At 36.3% G+C, this 14,593-nt stretch overlaps 1 protein-coding gene across 3 annotated transcripts in view; it reads left to right on the top strand.

Moving 5' to 3' along the window:
* The window catches only part of ZEB1 (zinc finger E-box binding homeobox 1), a 191,828-nt gene that overhangs the window by 159,050 nt on the left and 18,185 nt on the right, over positions 1–14,593 (top strand). For all 3 annotated transcript variants that reach the window (XM_031939756.1, XM_031939755.1, XM_023505052.2), the window contains one exon: positions 9,638–9,840. In XM_031939756.1, coding sequence (XP_031795616.1) covers positions 9,638–9,840 — 203 coding nt within the window. The remainder of the gene's footprint in view (positions 1–9,637; positions 9,841–14,593) is intronic.

The raw sequence follows: 14,593 nt of genomic DNA, 5'->3' as shown, positions 1-14,593 counted from the left end.
GTGCCACACACAGGGTCTTAAATACTCTGTTCACCTAGTAGAGTCTCCCCACCAAAAATTTTCCTGGTATTTGCTTTTTTTTTAATTGATTATTTCTAATTATGTATGTGCCTGTTTTTTGTTTTTCTCTCCAATATAACATAAACTCCTTTAGGTCAGAGTTTGTCTTGTGGCCCCAGAGTCCCTAAACAGAACAAGTATTATACCAATATTAGGTGCAAGACTATGTCAAATAATTTAATTAATTGACTTTAGTCCAACTTTGGGTCATAGAGATATATAACTGCTTGTACTATGTAATTAGGTTTATTCATATGATTGGGTTTTTTTCAGTGTTAGTAGCATAGAGTTATATTGGTAGCTGCTCCCATGACATGGTGGTGCTGGACATAATAGTATCCCTGTACTTGAAGAAGCCAGGAAAGAAATAAGCATGAAGCACTATCAGGCAATGCAAAAACTTGCTGAATTTGGAGCTCCAGAACCTGGATTTAAATCTTGGTTTTCTTAATGTCTTGGTCACATAATCAAAAGCGTTCACCAGGGTACTTTCTGTCTCTTAACCTCAGTTTCTTTTTTTACAAATAAGAGAAGCCTTTTCACCTCTCAATTTGTGATCCGAAAGATTAGAAATGTTATCAATTTCTTTCCAGTAGTACTGTTCAGCATAATTCTGGAAGAATTGATCTGTAATCTCCCGATATTTTTTCCTCTGTTTTTCAATCACCAAGCTAAAATCTATGTTCTAGTTCTAAATTCTGATTATTTGAAAGACTAGATCTTTTCAATAACTATCAGAAATCTATCATATTTATGTTTTCTAAAGTTCTATTTAGGGGCAGGTAGGTGGCATAGTGGGTAGAACACTGGGCTTTGAATCAGGAAGACTTGTCTTGATGAGTTCAAATCTAACCTCAGATACTTATTAACGAAGTATAATATATTTTCCTGGAACACATTTATTTATTTATGTTTAATATGCATTGCTTTATAAATCACATTGGAAGAGAGAAATCAGAACCAAAAGGGAATATCATGGGAGAGTAAAAAAAAAAAAAAACCAGAAAAAAAAGAAGTAAACATAGCATATACATTCAATCTCCATAGTTCTTTTTTCTGAATGTATCCAAAGTCTATTGGGATTACCTTGAATCACTGAACCACTGAGAAGACTCAAGTCTTTCATAATTGATCATTATATATTCTTGCTGTTATTGTGTACAGTGTATTCCTGGTTCTGCTTGTTTTGCTCAGCATCAGTTTGTGTGAATCTTTGCTGGAGCTCATTTTAACTATATATAAATTTGTTCCGAGCATGTTTCTAATAAGCAGAAAATTGAGTTGTGCTTTGGAATCCATTCTAACTCATTCATGTTGATCAATACAATTGCTTACATTATTCTGTGTTCTCATGCTTTTCTCCCTTTTTGTTCCCCACTTGTGTTTTAGTTTGTTTTTGGTGGGGTGCAGGGTTAAATCCTATTTTATTTTCAAGTCTGCATCTTTCTCTGATTTTACTTCTTGCCATTCTTTCACTATTTCTCACAGTATAATAGTGTTTCATCATGTTTGTATGCCACAGTCTCTTCAGCCATTCCCCAGTTGATGGCTAAGCGCCTCCATTTTCAATTCTTCACCACCATGAGAAAAAAGTATTGTAAATATTTTTTGTCCAAGTGGGTTCTTTACTTCTTTATTTGTTCTCCTTTGGATGTGGACATGGTAGTGATATCACTTGAGTTAAAGAGTACACACAGTTTAATCATTTATGGATCATAGTTACAAACTACTTTCCAGATTGGCTGGATCAGTTCACAGTTGTCATTCACCCTATTTATGATATGGTAAATCTTATCCATTTGTTCCTGATTTCTTACTTAGTCCTTTTTCCTTCCTTTTTCTTTCTTTTCCTAATGCTACCAACAGAGAAAAAAACCAATCCTCTGCTTATCTTATTTAATTATCGATTTCTATGATCCTTGTAGACTTTAGGATTCTGAAAAGTCATTTGTCTCTTCTCCCTTAGAGAATACAAGTTCTTGGTCATCCTTAAACCCCTCCTAGTTTCTTATGCATTCCTTATCTATGTTTTTCTTGACTCTCCCATCATCTTATTTTCAAAGTTTATATTCATCACTAGTCTTTCTATTAGGAATTCTTAAAAGATATAGATATAAAGTCCTTTTTTATCCCTTTAGAATTAAACTGTCTTGCAATCTTAAGGTATTCTCAGTGCTATAAGTCTTTTTTTTTTTTTTTTTTGCAAGATTTTCTGTCTTAACAACACTTGCATAGTCTGACTATGGTTCTTTGGTACTTGAATTTTTTTATTTCTGGCTCCCTGCTAGAAAGAAGCTCTGCATTTTGGAATATGACTTAAAAGCTCAGAATTTTAAACACGATATTCCTGAGAGTTTTCCTTGGTAGTCAGGGTCAAGATTAAGAAACTTTTTTCATTTCATGGACTCCTGGAAATCTAGTGAACCCTTCTCAGAATGTTTTTAAATTATGAATAAAATATATAAGATTAGAAAAGAAACCAGTTATATTGAAATATTTTTCCCACTTAAGTTTATGAACTGCCTGTTTTAGGGTTTCTTTCAATAAGTAACTGGAATATTTTTCCTATTTTCACTTTGCCCTCTGGTTCTAGAAAATATGAACAGTTTTAAGTTAGGATTTTTAAAAAATATGATATGTAGGCTTTTTGGTCATAGTTTTTAGGAGTCCAATTAGTCTTAAAGTAGCTCTCTTTGATTTGTTTTTAGGTAAGATTTTTGTTTTTAACAAGAATTTTCGTCTACTTTTTAAAAAATCTTTTGATTTTGTTCTAGTATTTCTTGTTGTCTTATAAAGTCATTGAGTTCTGTTTAGTCTTTCCTAATTTTTGTGGGATCTACTACTTACGTAAGATTTCTACTTTCTATTCCAAGCTATTTATCCTGCTTCCCTTATTTTATTCTGAGATTTTTGGATTTTTTTTCCGTTTTTTATCTCTTTACTGCTTTCTAGTACTTTTGTAGTTCTTGTGATCATTGCCATCTTTTTCTTGAGGCTCTGCTTATATTTGAAGAGCTATCTCTTATTCTAAGTTTTTCCTTCTTGGTATTTCTTCCCCTGTGTTATTTTTTCATAATATCTGTTGCTTTCTCTTTAGTCATAGCATCAGCTTCAGTTTCTGATTAGTAATTTTATACTAGGATCAGTTACTGCCCCTTTTTATTCTCTTGGATGGTATAGTCAGGCCCTATCTGGACTTTGAGAGAAATTATCTTTCTATTATAGTAATAAACGATTGTTAAATTAGGATCCAGATTTTTCTCCTCTGTTTCTCCATTAAGGCCCAACTCTTGTGGAATGTCAGTCTCTAAAGGACTTGGCTAGTTTAGATTACCCTTAACTCTCCAGGAATTTGCTCTTCTTTGTGGGCAGACTCCACCCAACCAGGAGACCTTACTTCTGTTTAGAGTATTATCAGAATCCAGTCCAGGGGAGTTCTTACCCCAGAGGAAATTGACCCCCTTTCTTTATATAATCCCTCCATTAGAATTTGAGTTGACCTAATTCATGAAAGACAAAACTAAGCAGGGTGGTCTAGATGGAGATAAATTCCTTTGTCCAGATTGCTAGAGGCAGGGAGTCTCATGATTAAGCCACATTCTCAGCAAGAGAAGCTAAAGACTTCTAACTCAAGTCCTCATTAAATGTCCACCAATTAGGGTTGGTTTTCAGTTGTCAAGGGAATTAATTCCCTTTCAAAGATTATTTAAAGATTTCAAACTTCCTATGTCTTTCATCACTGGTTAACAAGAGAAAGCACTGATCACTAATATATTGATTATTAGTTAATATAATTAACAAATTTATGATTAATAACTCAGGAACTCTTGTCTCACCGTTTTTCATTTGCCCCACTATCTTGATGTCACTTACCAGGTCTCTTGCCCCTGGCTTTTATCCTTCTAGTTTATCCCAGCTCCAAGTGCTGACAGGCATCAGGGAGCCCTGGTCAGAGCACTACTGGACTTCTAGCCTGCCTTTCTTGGCAGGATCTTTCTTCCAATGAATCCCTGCTGGAGTGTAGTGGGAAGAGCTAGGCTCTTAGATATCCTTCCATTCCACTACCTTTACCAGAAAATGAGGTTTGTGATTTCCCACCCCCAACCCCCATGATGTACTTTTGTTGGTAGGAAAGACTTTAGCAGATACAAAGAAATGCTGTTAGGGTTCAAATTATCTTGAGCTTTTTTAGTTAAATGGCCATACTTCTCTACCATTTCTTCCTCTATGATAGCACAAAAGTACATCTCTAAAGAACGTAGAAGAATCGTTATTGCTAGAAAACTCTCCCATCCAGTTATACAAGCATTTATTAAGTGCCCACAATGTGTATTATATTAAGTCCTAAGGATACAGAAACCAAACAAAAAATAAGCCCTGCCCTGAAGGTGTTTATCTTCTACAAATGACCGTCTATGTGGTGGTTAGAGGAGATAGAGAGTATTAACAAGTAAAGACAGCAATAAAAAATTTTTATAGAAAGGAATATTTAAGGGAGCTAGAGGCTCCAGAAGGTGAGTCCCAAGAATGAATGACAGTCTGTACAGAGCCATGGAAGATAGAGGTAGTTTGCTGTGCTCAAGAAGCAATAGCTGAATGTCAAGGCAGTCTTGCGTTGTAGGCCTGAACAGACAGATTGAAGCTCTACTGTAGAGAATTGGAAAAGCTGGCCTGAATAATTTGTCCTTTATCCAAAATGCAATAAGGGTCTCCTGAAGGTACTTGAGCAGGGAGATAATATGGCCAGGTATTTGCTTTAGGGAGCTGGATTTGATAGTTGCATATAGGATGGTTTTAGGAGGAAAGGCTGGAATCCACGTGTTGAATTGTGAGGCTCCTGCCATGTCCTGATGAAAGGTATCAGTTCTGCCACCAAGATAAGACTTGTCAACTACTTAGAAGTGGAGGTGAGGGATAAGAACATGTTCAAGAGGACTCTGAGGTAACAAACCTAGATGATGAGAGAGATCACAGTTCTCTCCATAAAAATACAGAAGTTTGGAGGAAGGGGAAACTTAGGGGAAAAGAAGTTCCATTTTGGAGATTCCGTGCTTGAAATATCTTGTAGATGTGATGTATGAGAAGAGATGTCCACAAGCCCATGGTAAGGAAGGCCAAGAGCTCATGTGAGAGGTGAGGGCTGGAGACAAAGACCTAGGAGACATGGGAGCCTGTGGGATTTGATGAGGTCACCAAGATTTTATTACTAGTTAAATATTCTGAGTAATGACATCAACAGTTATTGGGACTTCAACAATGTGATTCTTTGACATTACTACCACAGGTTTTATATACCAAAAACTTTTTTATCAGCTCTTGAAGAAAGAATAGTTTGTAGTAGAAACTAAAGGGCTATCAGAAAAAAATATAGAACTAAGTTAAATAGAAAGAATGATCCTTAAGTGAACAGTGAAAGAATGTGGTTTAAAAAACCTAATGAAATGTTCCTTTGCTTACATCTGGAGGTAAACCTGTGGTGTTTTGTCTTTTTTAAAATAATAAGAGTTCTCTCTGGGAGAAAGGTTTCTTGGGGAGGTTTTCTGGAGGCAGCTTTACTTTCAGTTATAGATAAATAATCACCCAAAATTGCAGCCAGCTGATAAAAGTTCAGATCCTTTATTGTGTCCTTCAATATAGCCCCGTTAGCTCAGAGACCTATCTCTCTGCTTGGTTCCAAGAGCTCTTGCAGCTTGTCCCTTACTTCCTCTGCTCCCTCTCCTTGGTTCTAAGAGCTCTTGCAGCTTTGTCCTTTGGCTCTGCTTTCTTCAGCCTCCAGATGGAATGAATCTCTCTTGCCTCCGAGAGAGGGCTTCTGGCTCCCAATCTCTCAGAGTGCTGAATCTCCGACCCCTGGGAATGTTCCCAAGTAAAAAACTCTCGAGTGGCTCACTGAAGTTGTAGCTTCTCCGAGAGTGGGATTGTGGGATATCTCCCAGCATGCTCTCTGGCCCTAAGAGCTTCAAGGGAGGTGTGAATTCAGATATCTCATACTAAACCCTGAATCTACCAAACGTGTGAACTCCAATGAGTATTTAAATACTTCTTGCTTAGAAGAGCTCTCTAAAGGTGTGAACACAAGCATTATTGTCTATCAGTTATACTTAGTACCTTGTTTCAAGTTTTGGCCCATAACATCTCCTCGTAGGATCAAATTAATCATACTGAATCATGCTAAATTAGATAATTATTGTCTCTATCAACTCCAATGACTTAACAGTTTGCAAAGATTCCAACATAAACCAAAAGTTAGTAAATGTACAGGAAATGTAGTAAAACCTTACTGATAAAAGTTAGGGGAACAATTCAGGGGGGTGTCCATTTTCAAATAAAAGTAGTTTTTTACTTGAATAATAATGACTAACATTTATATAATGCAATATATTATCTCATTTGACCCTTGCAACACCTCTCTTGGATAGGTTTATTTATTGTTATCCTCCTTTTACAGGTGGAGAAACTGAGGCACAGAGGTTAAATAAGTTGTCTAAGGTCACACAGCTAGTGTCAGAGGCCCCGTTTAACTCTAAATCTGTCAGCATTCGAGGCCATCAGTAAATATGGATTAAGGGCCTGATGTATGTAAGCACTGGGGATACAAACAAATCAGTAAAAGAAAGACAAATCTAAAAAATGGAGGTAGGGGTAGGGACTTGGTGAGAAATGCAGAGCTACCTGGGCTCTGCCTTCCACTCTTGCACCCAGAAGGGGAAGGGCACTGATGGAGTGTAGACACCAAGCTAAAGCTGGGACATTTCCCCAGAGCATGATAATGAGGTGTCCAGTCCCAGGAGGACAATTGGTGAGAATAAGCCTTCCTGACTCCAATTCAACTCTGACCATGATGCTAATAAATTGTTTCCAGGAAGAGTTCCTTCTAAACCTTCTTTGACAAACTCAGAAAACTAACTATAATTAACAATATTTTGTATATGAATCACTAACATCCTAAATGATTAGAGCTTCTAATATATATTAAATATTTCTTCTGAAGTCTAGCTTGTGCTCCTAATTTGTTTAACAAATAGACTTTCTATAGATTAACCTAGTTAAGCCCAATAGGTTGAATTATCAAAAAACATTTAATAAATTGAGGCAACACATGGGATTAAAATGCAATATTATTTCATGTAATATCAACCTGAAATGCTTGTTGCAAAGGAGAATGTTGAAAGATTTCTTTTTGTAAAAGGACATGAATTTATGGTCTCAGTGATGAATAAAAGTACAAAAGTATTATTCTATAATTATACAGAAATAATTTTATTTAATAATAAATGATTAAGAATGTTTTAGAAATTCTGAGAAATAAAAATCAACAACATTTTGATATGACTAATCCTAATCTCTAAAAATAATGTAACTTACTTTTTTTACCTTAAAATTTTATTGTTTTACTTTAAAATAAACGTGTTATTTTACTTTAAAGAAGCATTTTTAAAAGATAGGGAAAAGTTACATTTGCTTGAAAGTGAGAAAATTGTTATATAATATTCTTAAATCAGGAGCACACATCAAGTGAGTACTGCTTCTGTTAGATTAAAGTAGGATTGTATGAAGTTTTTCAGATTGTTAAACAATAATAGTGATGGGGAAAGTGTGGTATTTGGGGTCTGGGTAGCGCTGAACTCCAATCATCCCTGTGAGATTTACCTAGCAGTTTGCAGCCTTGTATCCTCACTGAGCTGCAGTGTCTTCCTCTGACAAATGGACATAATACCTGTCCTTCCTTCCTCACATATTTGTTGTGAAGATGAATTGTGAAAACATGTAGAGCATTTTATAAATCATACATCAATTACTGCTATTAAGTGGTACCCTAGCCTGAAGATGAAAAAGACTATATTTTAAAGTTAAGGAGTAATTGAAATACTATTGCTAAGACTTGAATATTTATCAATAATAAGAAAATAATATATCACCAATAATTTACTATATACGATAATTACTAATAAGTATGTCATAGTGTGGTGAAGAGTTGCCCATAGAGTCAGAACATCCCACATTCAAACCTTGGCTCTAAGTGTCTGAGTGTCCTGGCAAGTCATTTATCTGCTCAGATAGCATGAACGAGATTATTCTGATTCTCTACTAATCCTATCAGAACACCTTGGAAGTTGCTTTACTTGGATAAATCTCTGTTTTAATTTAACCATTTAATTTTTATTTGTCTCTTTCTCATAAAAATGGGGTGGGAGGATACCATCAGTTATTTGAGCTGGTCATTTGGTTCTAGATAAACACAAATTTCCTGTGCTAAATTCCTTTTTTTAAAAATTTTCAATATAAAAGCATTTTTCCTCTAACCCACCCCTTAAAAAATTGTAACAGACACACAATCAAGCAAAACATATTCCTATATTGTCCATGTCCAAAAATTGATGTTTCATTCTCTCCTTAAGTCAGCCTTTCTTGGTAAATGTCCAGCATTTAACACAGTACCTGGTACACAATAAGTACTTAATACAGTAGTTCATTACCAGCCCTTTGGAATCGTGGTTAGTCATTGCATTGATGAGTTCTTAAATTCCTCAAAGTTGTTTGTCTTTACAATACAATTTTTGTTATTGTATAAACTATTCTCAGTTCTTTTTATTCTCAAGTCTTGCAAGTCTTCCCAGATTTCTTGAACCATTCCTCCCATCATTTCTAATAGCACAACAATATTCCATTACATTCATATAAGATAATTTACTTCAAATTTTTAAGAATAAAAATCATTCCCCAATTAATATTAAAAGGAAATATCCAAGCCATCAATATCCATATGAAAAAAAGATTCCATATCACTAATAGAGAAGAGGGATTTAAAGCAACAATGAAGTTTCACTTCACATGCATTAGATTGGCAAAGATGACAAAAAGGGTACATTCATTCATTGTTAAAGCTAAGAATTGATATAGCCATTCTGGAAAGCAATTTGGAACTTTGTCCTAAAAAGCACTAAATTGTGCACACTTTTTGCCCCAGTAAGTCCTCTATTAGGGTTATGTCCTAAAGAGAGCAAAGAAAATGGAAGAGGAGGACCGGTGTATAAAAATATATACAACCGTTCTTTTTGTGGTGGCAAAGAACTAGCAACTAAAAGAACCTACTCATCAGTTAGGAAATGACTGCTCTAACTTCAGTGTGCACCTTCTCTACTCCAAGCATTCATAATTTGTCGCAGTTATCTTCTTAAATGAAACATCGACTTCCACCAGAATTGTCAAGAGCCAGTTAGCCTCCCACAGAAGAGAGCCATGTTCCAAGATTGCTGGCTGAAAACCTTACCCCACGGTCGCAAGACAAACCAGACAAAAGAAGGAATGTGTTTAAAGTTACCGGTTCCTCATCACTGCTGAACACCATCTCGGCAAGCCTGTGTCCTGCCGGGGGCTGATCAGGAGAGTCATTCTTATCTGCAGAGAAAGGCCTATAAAGGGAAGGATGGGAAGGAATGGGAGACGTCACCCTTCCTCAAGTCCGTCTATGAGGCAGAGGCATATCCCAACAGCACTTGCACTTGGACCTCAGGGGAGTTAGGTTTTGTCATCATCTCAATGTTGTGAGATAAAAATTTGTTTTTTTCCCTTTCAGGAACACCAGATGCATTTTCTCAACTTCTTACCTGCCCATATTGTGACCGAGGCTACAAACGCTTTACCTCTCTGAAAGAACACATCAAATATCGCCATGAAAAAAATGAGGACAATTTTAGTTGTTCCCTGTGCAGTTACACGTTTGCATACAGAACACAACTTGAACGTCACATGACATCCCATAAATCAGGAAGAGATCAAGTAAGTGAGATGGCAGAGTTCACTGACTCGTTGCTTTTATAAATGGATAAGCATCAGCAAAATTTAATTTAAAAATTCAATTCAGTCCTTTATTGTGGTGCATTACATGTAGTGTCTGTACACAAAAAAAGGGTTAATCCACCTGAAAATTTACCTATATGGGAGACACCTGTTTGTACAAGACTTTACAAAAGAGAAGAAAAGTAATTTTAAATATTAACTTCTGGGCCTCTTGTTTCATTCAGCTTCTCTATTTCACCAGTATTGTATTTTCCTTTTTTTCTTAATGGCGTAAGAATAGTTTCCCCAACTGATTTGACCAAGTCAGCAATCATTTATTAAGTGTCTTCTGTATACATGTCAGGCACTGAACTCAGCACAGGGGAAACAAAAAGCAAACAATTGTGTGTGAATGCTAAAGAGAGAATGAATTAGTGATGATCTCAGAAGGAAGGTGCTGGCAGTCAAGGGGATCAGCAAAGGCTTCTTGCAGAAGGTGGGATTTTTAACTGTGACTTCACGGAAGCCAGGAGACAACAGATGAAGAGGGAGACTTCTAATCACTTAGTGGGGAGAGGGGGATGTTTGGAAAAATAAGCAGGAACTTAGTTAACACTGGATTACAGAGGTCTAGTGGGGAGGACCACAGTCAAGAGAGTGAGGAGCCACTGGGGGTAAGTTACCTTCTTTTAAGTCACTGTAGAAATTTGATAGAAAAAGTAAATTCTGGTTAGACAAAATAACATGATGCAATAAATATTGTATGGATAGGAAGTTAAAATTTAATTTTTGGTAATCATTTCTGTAATTTCTTTTATTCTGCAGAAATAACTGAATACTATATTAAATTTATGCATTTTCCTTTTTGAGGATTCATTTGTGGTTTTTTTCTAGTTCCTTTCAAGGGCCTGTTTTTAGATAGAGAAATGAGACTTGTATTAAATGCTTATCATTTTCCAGTCATTGTGCTAAGGACTAGGGATAAAAATAACAAGCAAGCCAGCCCCTGTCTTCAAGGAGTTTTTATTCTAATGGGAGAAAACCACACTTGGGAAGAAATCAGGAGAGTGAGGCCTGAGTGCAGGAGAAAGATATAGAGACAGAGATTAAAGCTCACCTGTAAAAGTCCAGGTTTCTAGTATAGAAGAAATGGGAATGATGGCCAGTGGAGGTGGCAGTTCTGAAGCAATTGACTCTAAATAATTCTGATTGTAAACTAAATATATTCTATTGGTACACACTATGGGGATTAGACTGACCCTTAGTATCAGGGACAGTTAACCCAGGTAAATCCCCTTTGTAAATGTCCCTTATAGCAATTTAAGTCTTTTTTTAAAGTTAGAATTCATATCTTACTTAATTTTATATATCAGCTCACAAAAAATCCCATGAATAGAATAAAGCTAGCATAGCAGGCTTGTGTCAGTAAAAGAAAAAAAAAAGTGTGTATGCAAGCCCAATAGGACCATGCCCTCAATTATCTCAGAAACATCTCATATGAATGTTTGTCTCTGCAACAAGCTTCCTCATGGCTCCACTGACTGTGAAGGGCCCTTCATCTAGAGACAGATTGCTGGAAGGAGCCAAAAGAGACAGCTGCTCATGAAGATAGTGAGCCTGTGGTACCAGGACTCAGGCAGCACAGGAACCAGATCCCAGAGTTCATTAAATAGGAGGTGATCAAGTCCAGGGGAGCCACTGAAGCCGAGCAGGACAAGCCCAAAGAGAGCATAAAAGGCCTGAATAGAACAGAGCAGGAGAGTAAGGGGCCAAGGGATGGAACTCTCAGCAAAAGTCAGAACACCCCATCCAGATGGAAGGAGCATATAAAACTGGTGGACAGGAGAAGGGAAGGGGGCCCATTAAAGCTTAACAGGGAGAAATGAGGACAATTAAGAGAAATTGAAACAGTCTCAAACTTTTTCAGGACCTGTGAATGGGTGACAGTTTAGGGGGCTTCAAATCCCTTGCTTCCTCTTCCAGAGACTGGGCAACTGACCAAAGTCCAGACATAAAGATAGCTGGGCTAATGTCTGATCTCAAGAATCATTTTATTTTAGTGAAGTTTAAACAGTTATCACATTTTCCACACAAACCCATTCCAAAGGTAGGTTCCTGTTTAGAAATGGCTGTCATGAGTTTGCTTTCTGCAAGTCCAGCTTTTCCATTTTAATCTCTACAATAGAACAATCACCTAGCCCAATGTCCTGTTAACAGAGTAGGTGCTCAATGTTTATTGATTTGGAATTAAATTAACAAAGGCCTCCTGTGGAATAAGTAGAGGACAGAAGGTACCATAATTTATCATCAGGCTACATAATCCCCAGAATCTAACCAGCACTGTGAGGATTTTAAAGGAGTCCCAGTTAAGCAGAGAATCCCCAAAAGGTGATATGTTGGCCCCAAAGCAAAATAATCAATTCTTTCTCAAATACAGTCTCTGTATTTTAGATTGCTACATGATCATCTTCCCTTCTCTTCCAGAAGAAATATATAGGAAAAGAATCCTAGACTGGGATTCTGAAAACATGGGCTTAGGCCCTATCTCTGCTCCTAAGTAGCTGTGAGATCTTAGACAAGTCATATCTTGAGGATTCAGCTGTATGATGAAGGGGCTGAGCTATGATCTCCTCTAACTTTCAGCAGTCCAAAAACCCAGTACTAGAAGCCTTTAACCTTTTAAGAAGATTTATTTTATGCTAAATGAAATACTAATGCTCTCTTTTAAAGCCATTTATCCATATCAGCCTCTCCATGTAGACTATTGTATTTTTAGTAAACATTAATTTTCAACTCCATTAAGAATAAAAGAGGAGCATAAATTTAGTTTTCTGTGTTGCCAACTGTTAAACTGAAAGGAGATGCTTCTAAGCAAATCATTAACTATATTTAACAGCCTTTGTGGTTTTTTAACAATATTAATATGCATCAATGCTTCAAGAAATGAGTGAGATCATCACCAGCATAGTTCCTAGCTGCTCCACACCTCAGGAGGCTAAGAGTTTGTGACTGAAAAAAAAAAAGTGATCACTTGGCCCAGGCTGTGAAGCTGTCACTGATTAGGCTAGTCCTTAGAAGGCAGTCCCTCACCATGTCCTTAAAGGCATATCCTACTTTGCTGGGACCTTCCCTAGCTTGTTTTCTGCTGGCATCACTTCCATATCACAGTGAGGCATCAGAGTAGAATTTTAGTGGCAGAGTGTTAATAGGGAAAAATAGCTCAGTAGGGATTTATGATGTATAGAAAGATTACTATTAATAGAAGAAATCTGATATAAAGTTACATTTTTAAGCTGTGGTTGTTCTTTGAGGAAGAGAGAAAATGACTTTTATTTCAGAAAAGCAGAAAGTAAGATTGTCTGCTAATAGTGAAAGAACTAAGTGGGATTGGGAAAAAAGAGAGGAAAGTGCTCAAAAGAATAAAAAAAAAAAGATCAGTGCAAGGACTGCTTTGTATGTTGTTATCTTTTCATTTGTATATGTCCTTTCCCCAACTGTATTGTAAACTTTTAAAGGTTGGGTATAAAATGTGGTCCTTCTTGATATCTCTCACAGTGCCTTGTGCACAAATACTTAGTGTAGATAATTTTTTATTGTCTGCTAATAATGAAAGAGCTAAGTGGGATTGGAAAAAAAGAGAGGAAAGTGCTCAAAAGAATTTTAAAAATCAGTGCAAGGACTGTCTTGTATGTTGTTATCTTTTCATTCCAACTGTATTGTAAACTTTTAAAAGTTAGGTATAAAGTGTGGTCCCTCTTGATGTCTCTCACAATGCCTTGTACACAAATACTTAGTGTAGATAATTTTTGACTAATCATAGATGATAAACAGTACCCAAAATATAAGCATTTAGTTCTTTTGAATGGAATTACAGGTTTTTATTTTTAACTTCAGCTAATCTATTACCAGGACTTAAAAATAGTTGTGCAGAGATCGTACTTGGTTGTGAAAATCTGTAGCAACCTGTTATGATTCTTCCCCTCAAATAAATTTGGTAAGTTGATTCAACTTTCTTTTTAAAAGAAAGCAATCTTCATTTTCCTCATAAAGATCTGTCATAAGACATGACTTGGAGTCAGAAGGAGCCTCATAGAGGCCCACCCCTCATTTTGCAGTTAAGGAACCCAAGGCTCATAGAATTAGGGAACTGGTCTCAGACTGTATTGATAGAAAGTAGCAAAACTGGAGTTTGAAATCATTTTATTGACTTACTGCTAATGCAGAGTTTGTGTCCTCTTTTTTTGTTTTTACCAGCTGTTTACCTGCCAGCAAGGCAAGGTGGCAAGGTATCAATTTGAGGCTTAGACCCAAAAAACCTCTGTCCAAGATCTGCCTTTGCCATTGACCCCAAATAGGCAGCTCTTTAAAGACTTGTAGTTACTGCCTGCATGTTAATGAAATTACACGTCCTCAAAAAACACCCGGCAAGGAGAAAACAAGTTCTCCAAATTTGAGAAATGAGGAAAATTTTTTTTAAAACTGTCTACCTTTTTTTTCTTTCCTTTATTTGTGTAAAGGAAAAGGTGTTGGACTATATACACACACACATACATTTGACATGCAACCTCCAAGTTTATAAAATATGCTGATTTTTTTTTTAACATTTTAACATACATGTTCCCTTTAACAGTCCCACAATTTACTTACTACTTTATTCCTTAAAGTAATATCAACAGATTACCTACAGAACTTTTCATCTTAATCATTCATAAAAACAATGAATGTGATCTTTCTACCTTGTTCTACACTAGGA

The sequence above is a fragment of the Sarcophilus harrisii genome, chromosome 5 (genome assembly GCF_902635505.1).
Source record: "Sarcophilus harrisii chromosome 5, mSarHar1.11, whole genome shotgun sequence".
NCBI classification, from domain to species: domain Eukaryota; kingdom Metazoa; phylum Chordata; class Mammalia; order Dasyuromorphia; family Dasyuridae; genus Sarcophilus; species Sarcophilus harrisii.
The sequence above is the reverse complement of the archived record's forward strand: the minus strand, read 5'-3'. Positions and strand labels throughout refer to the sequence as shown.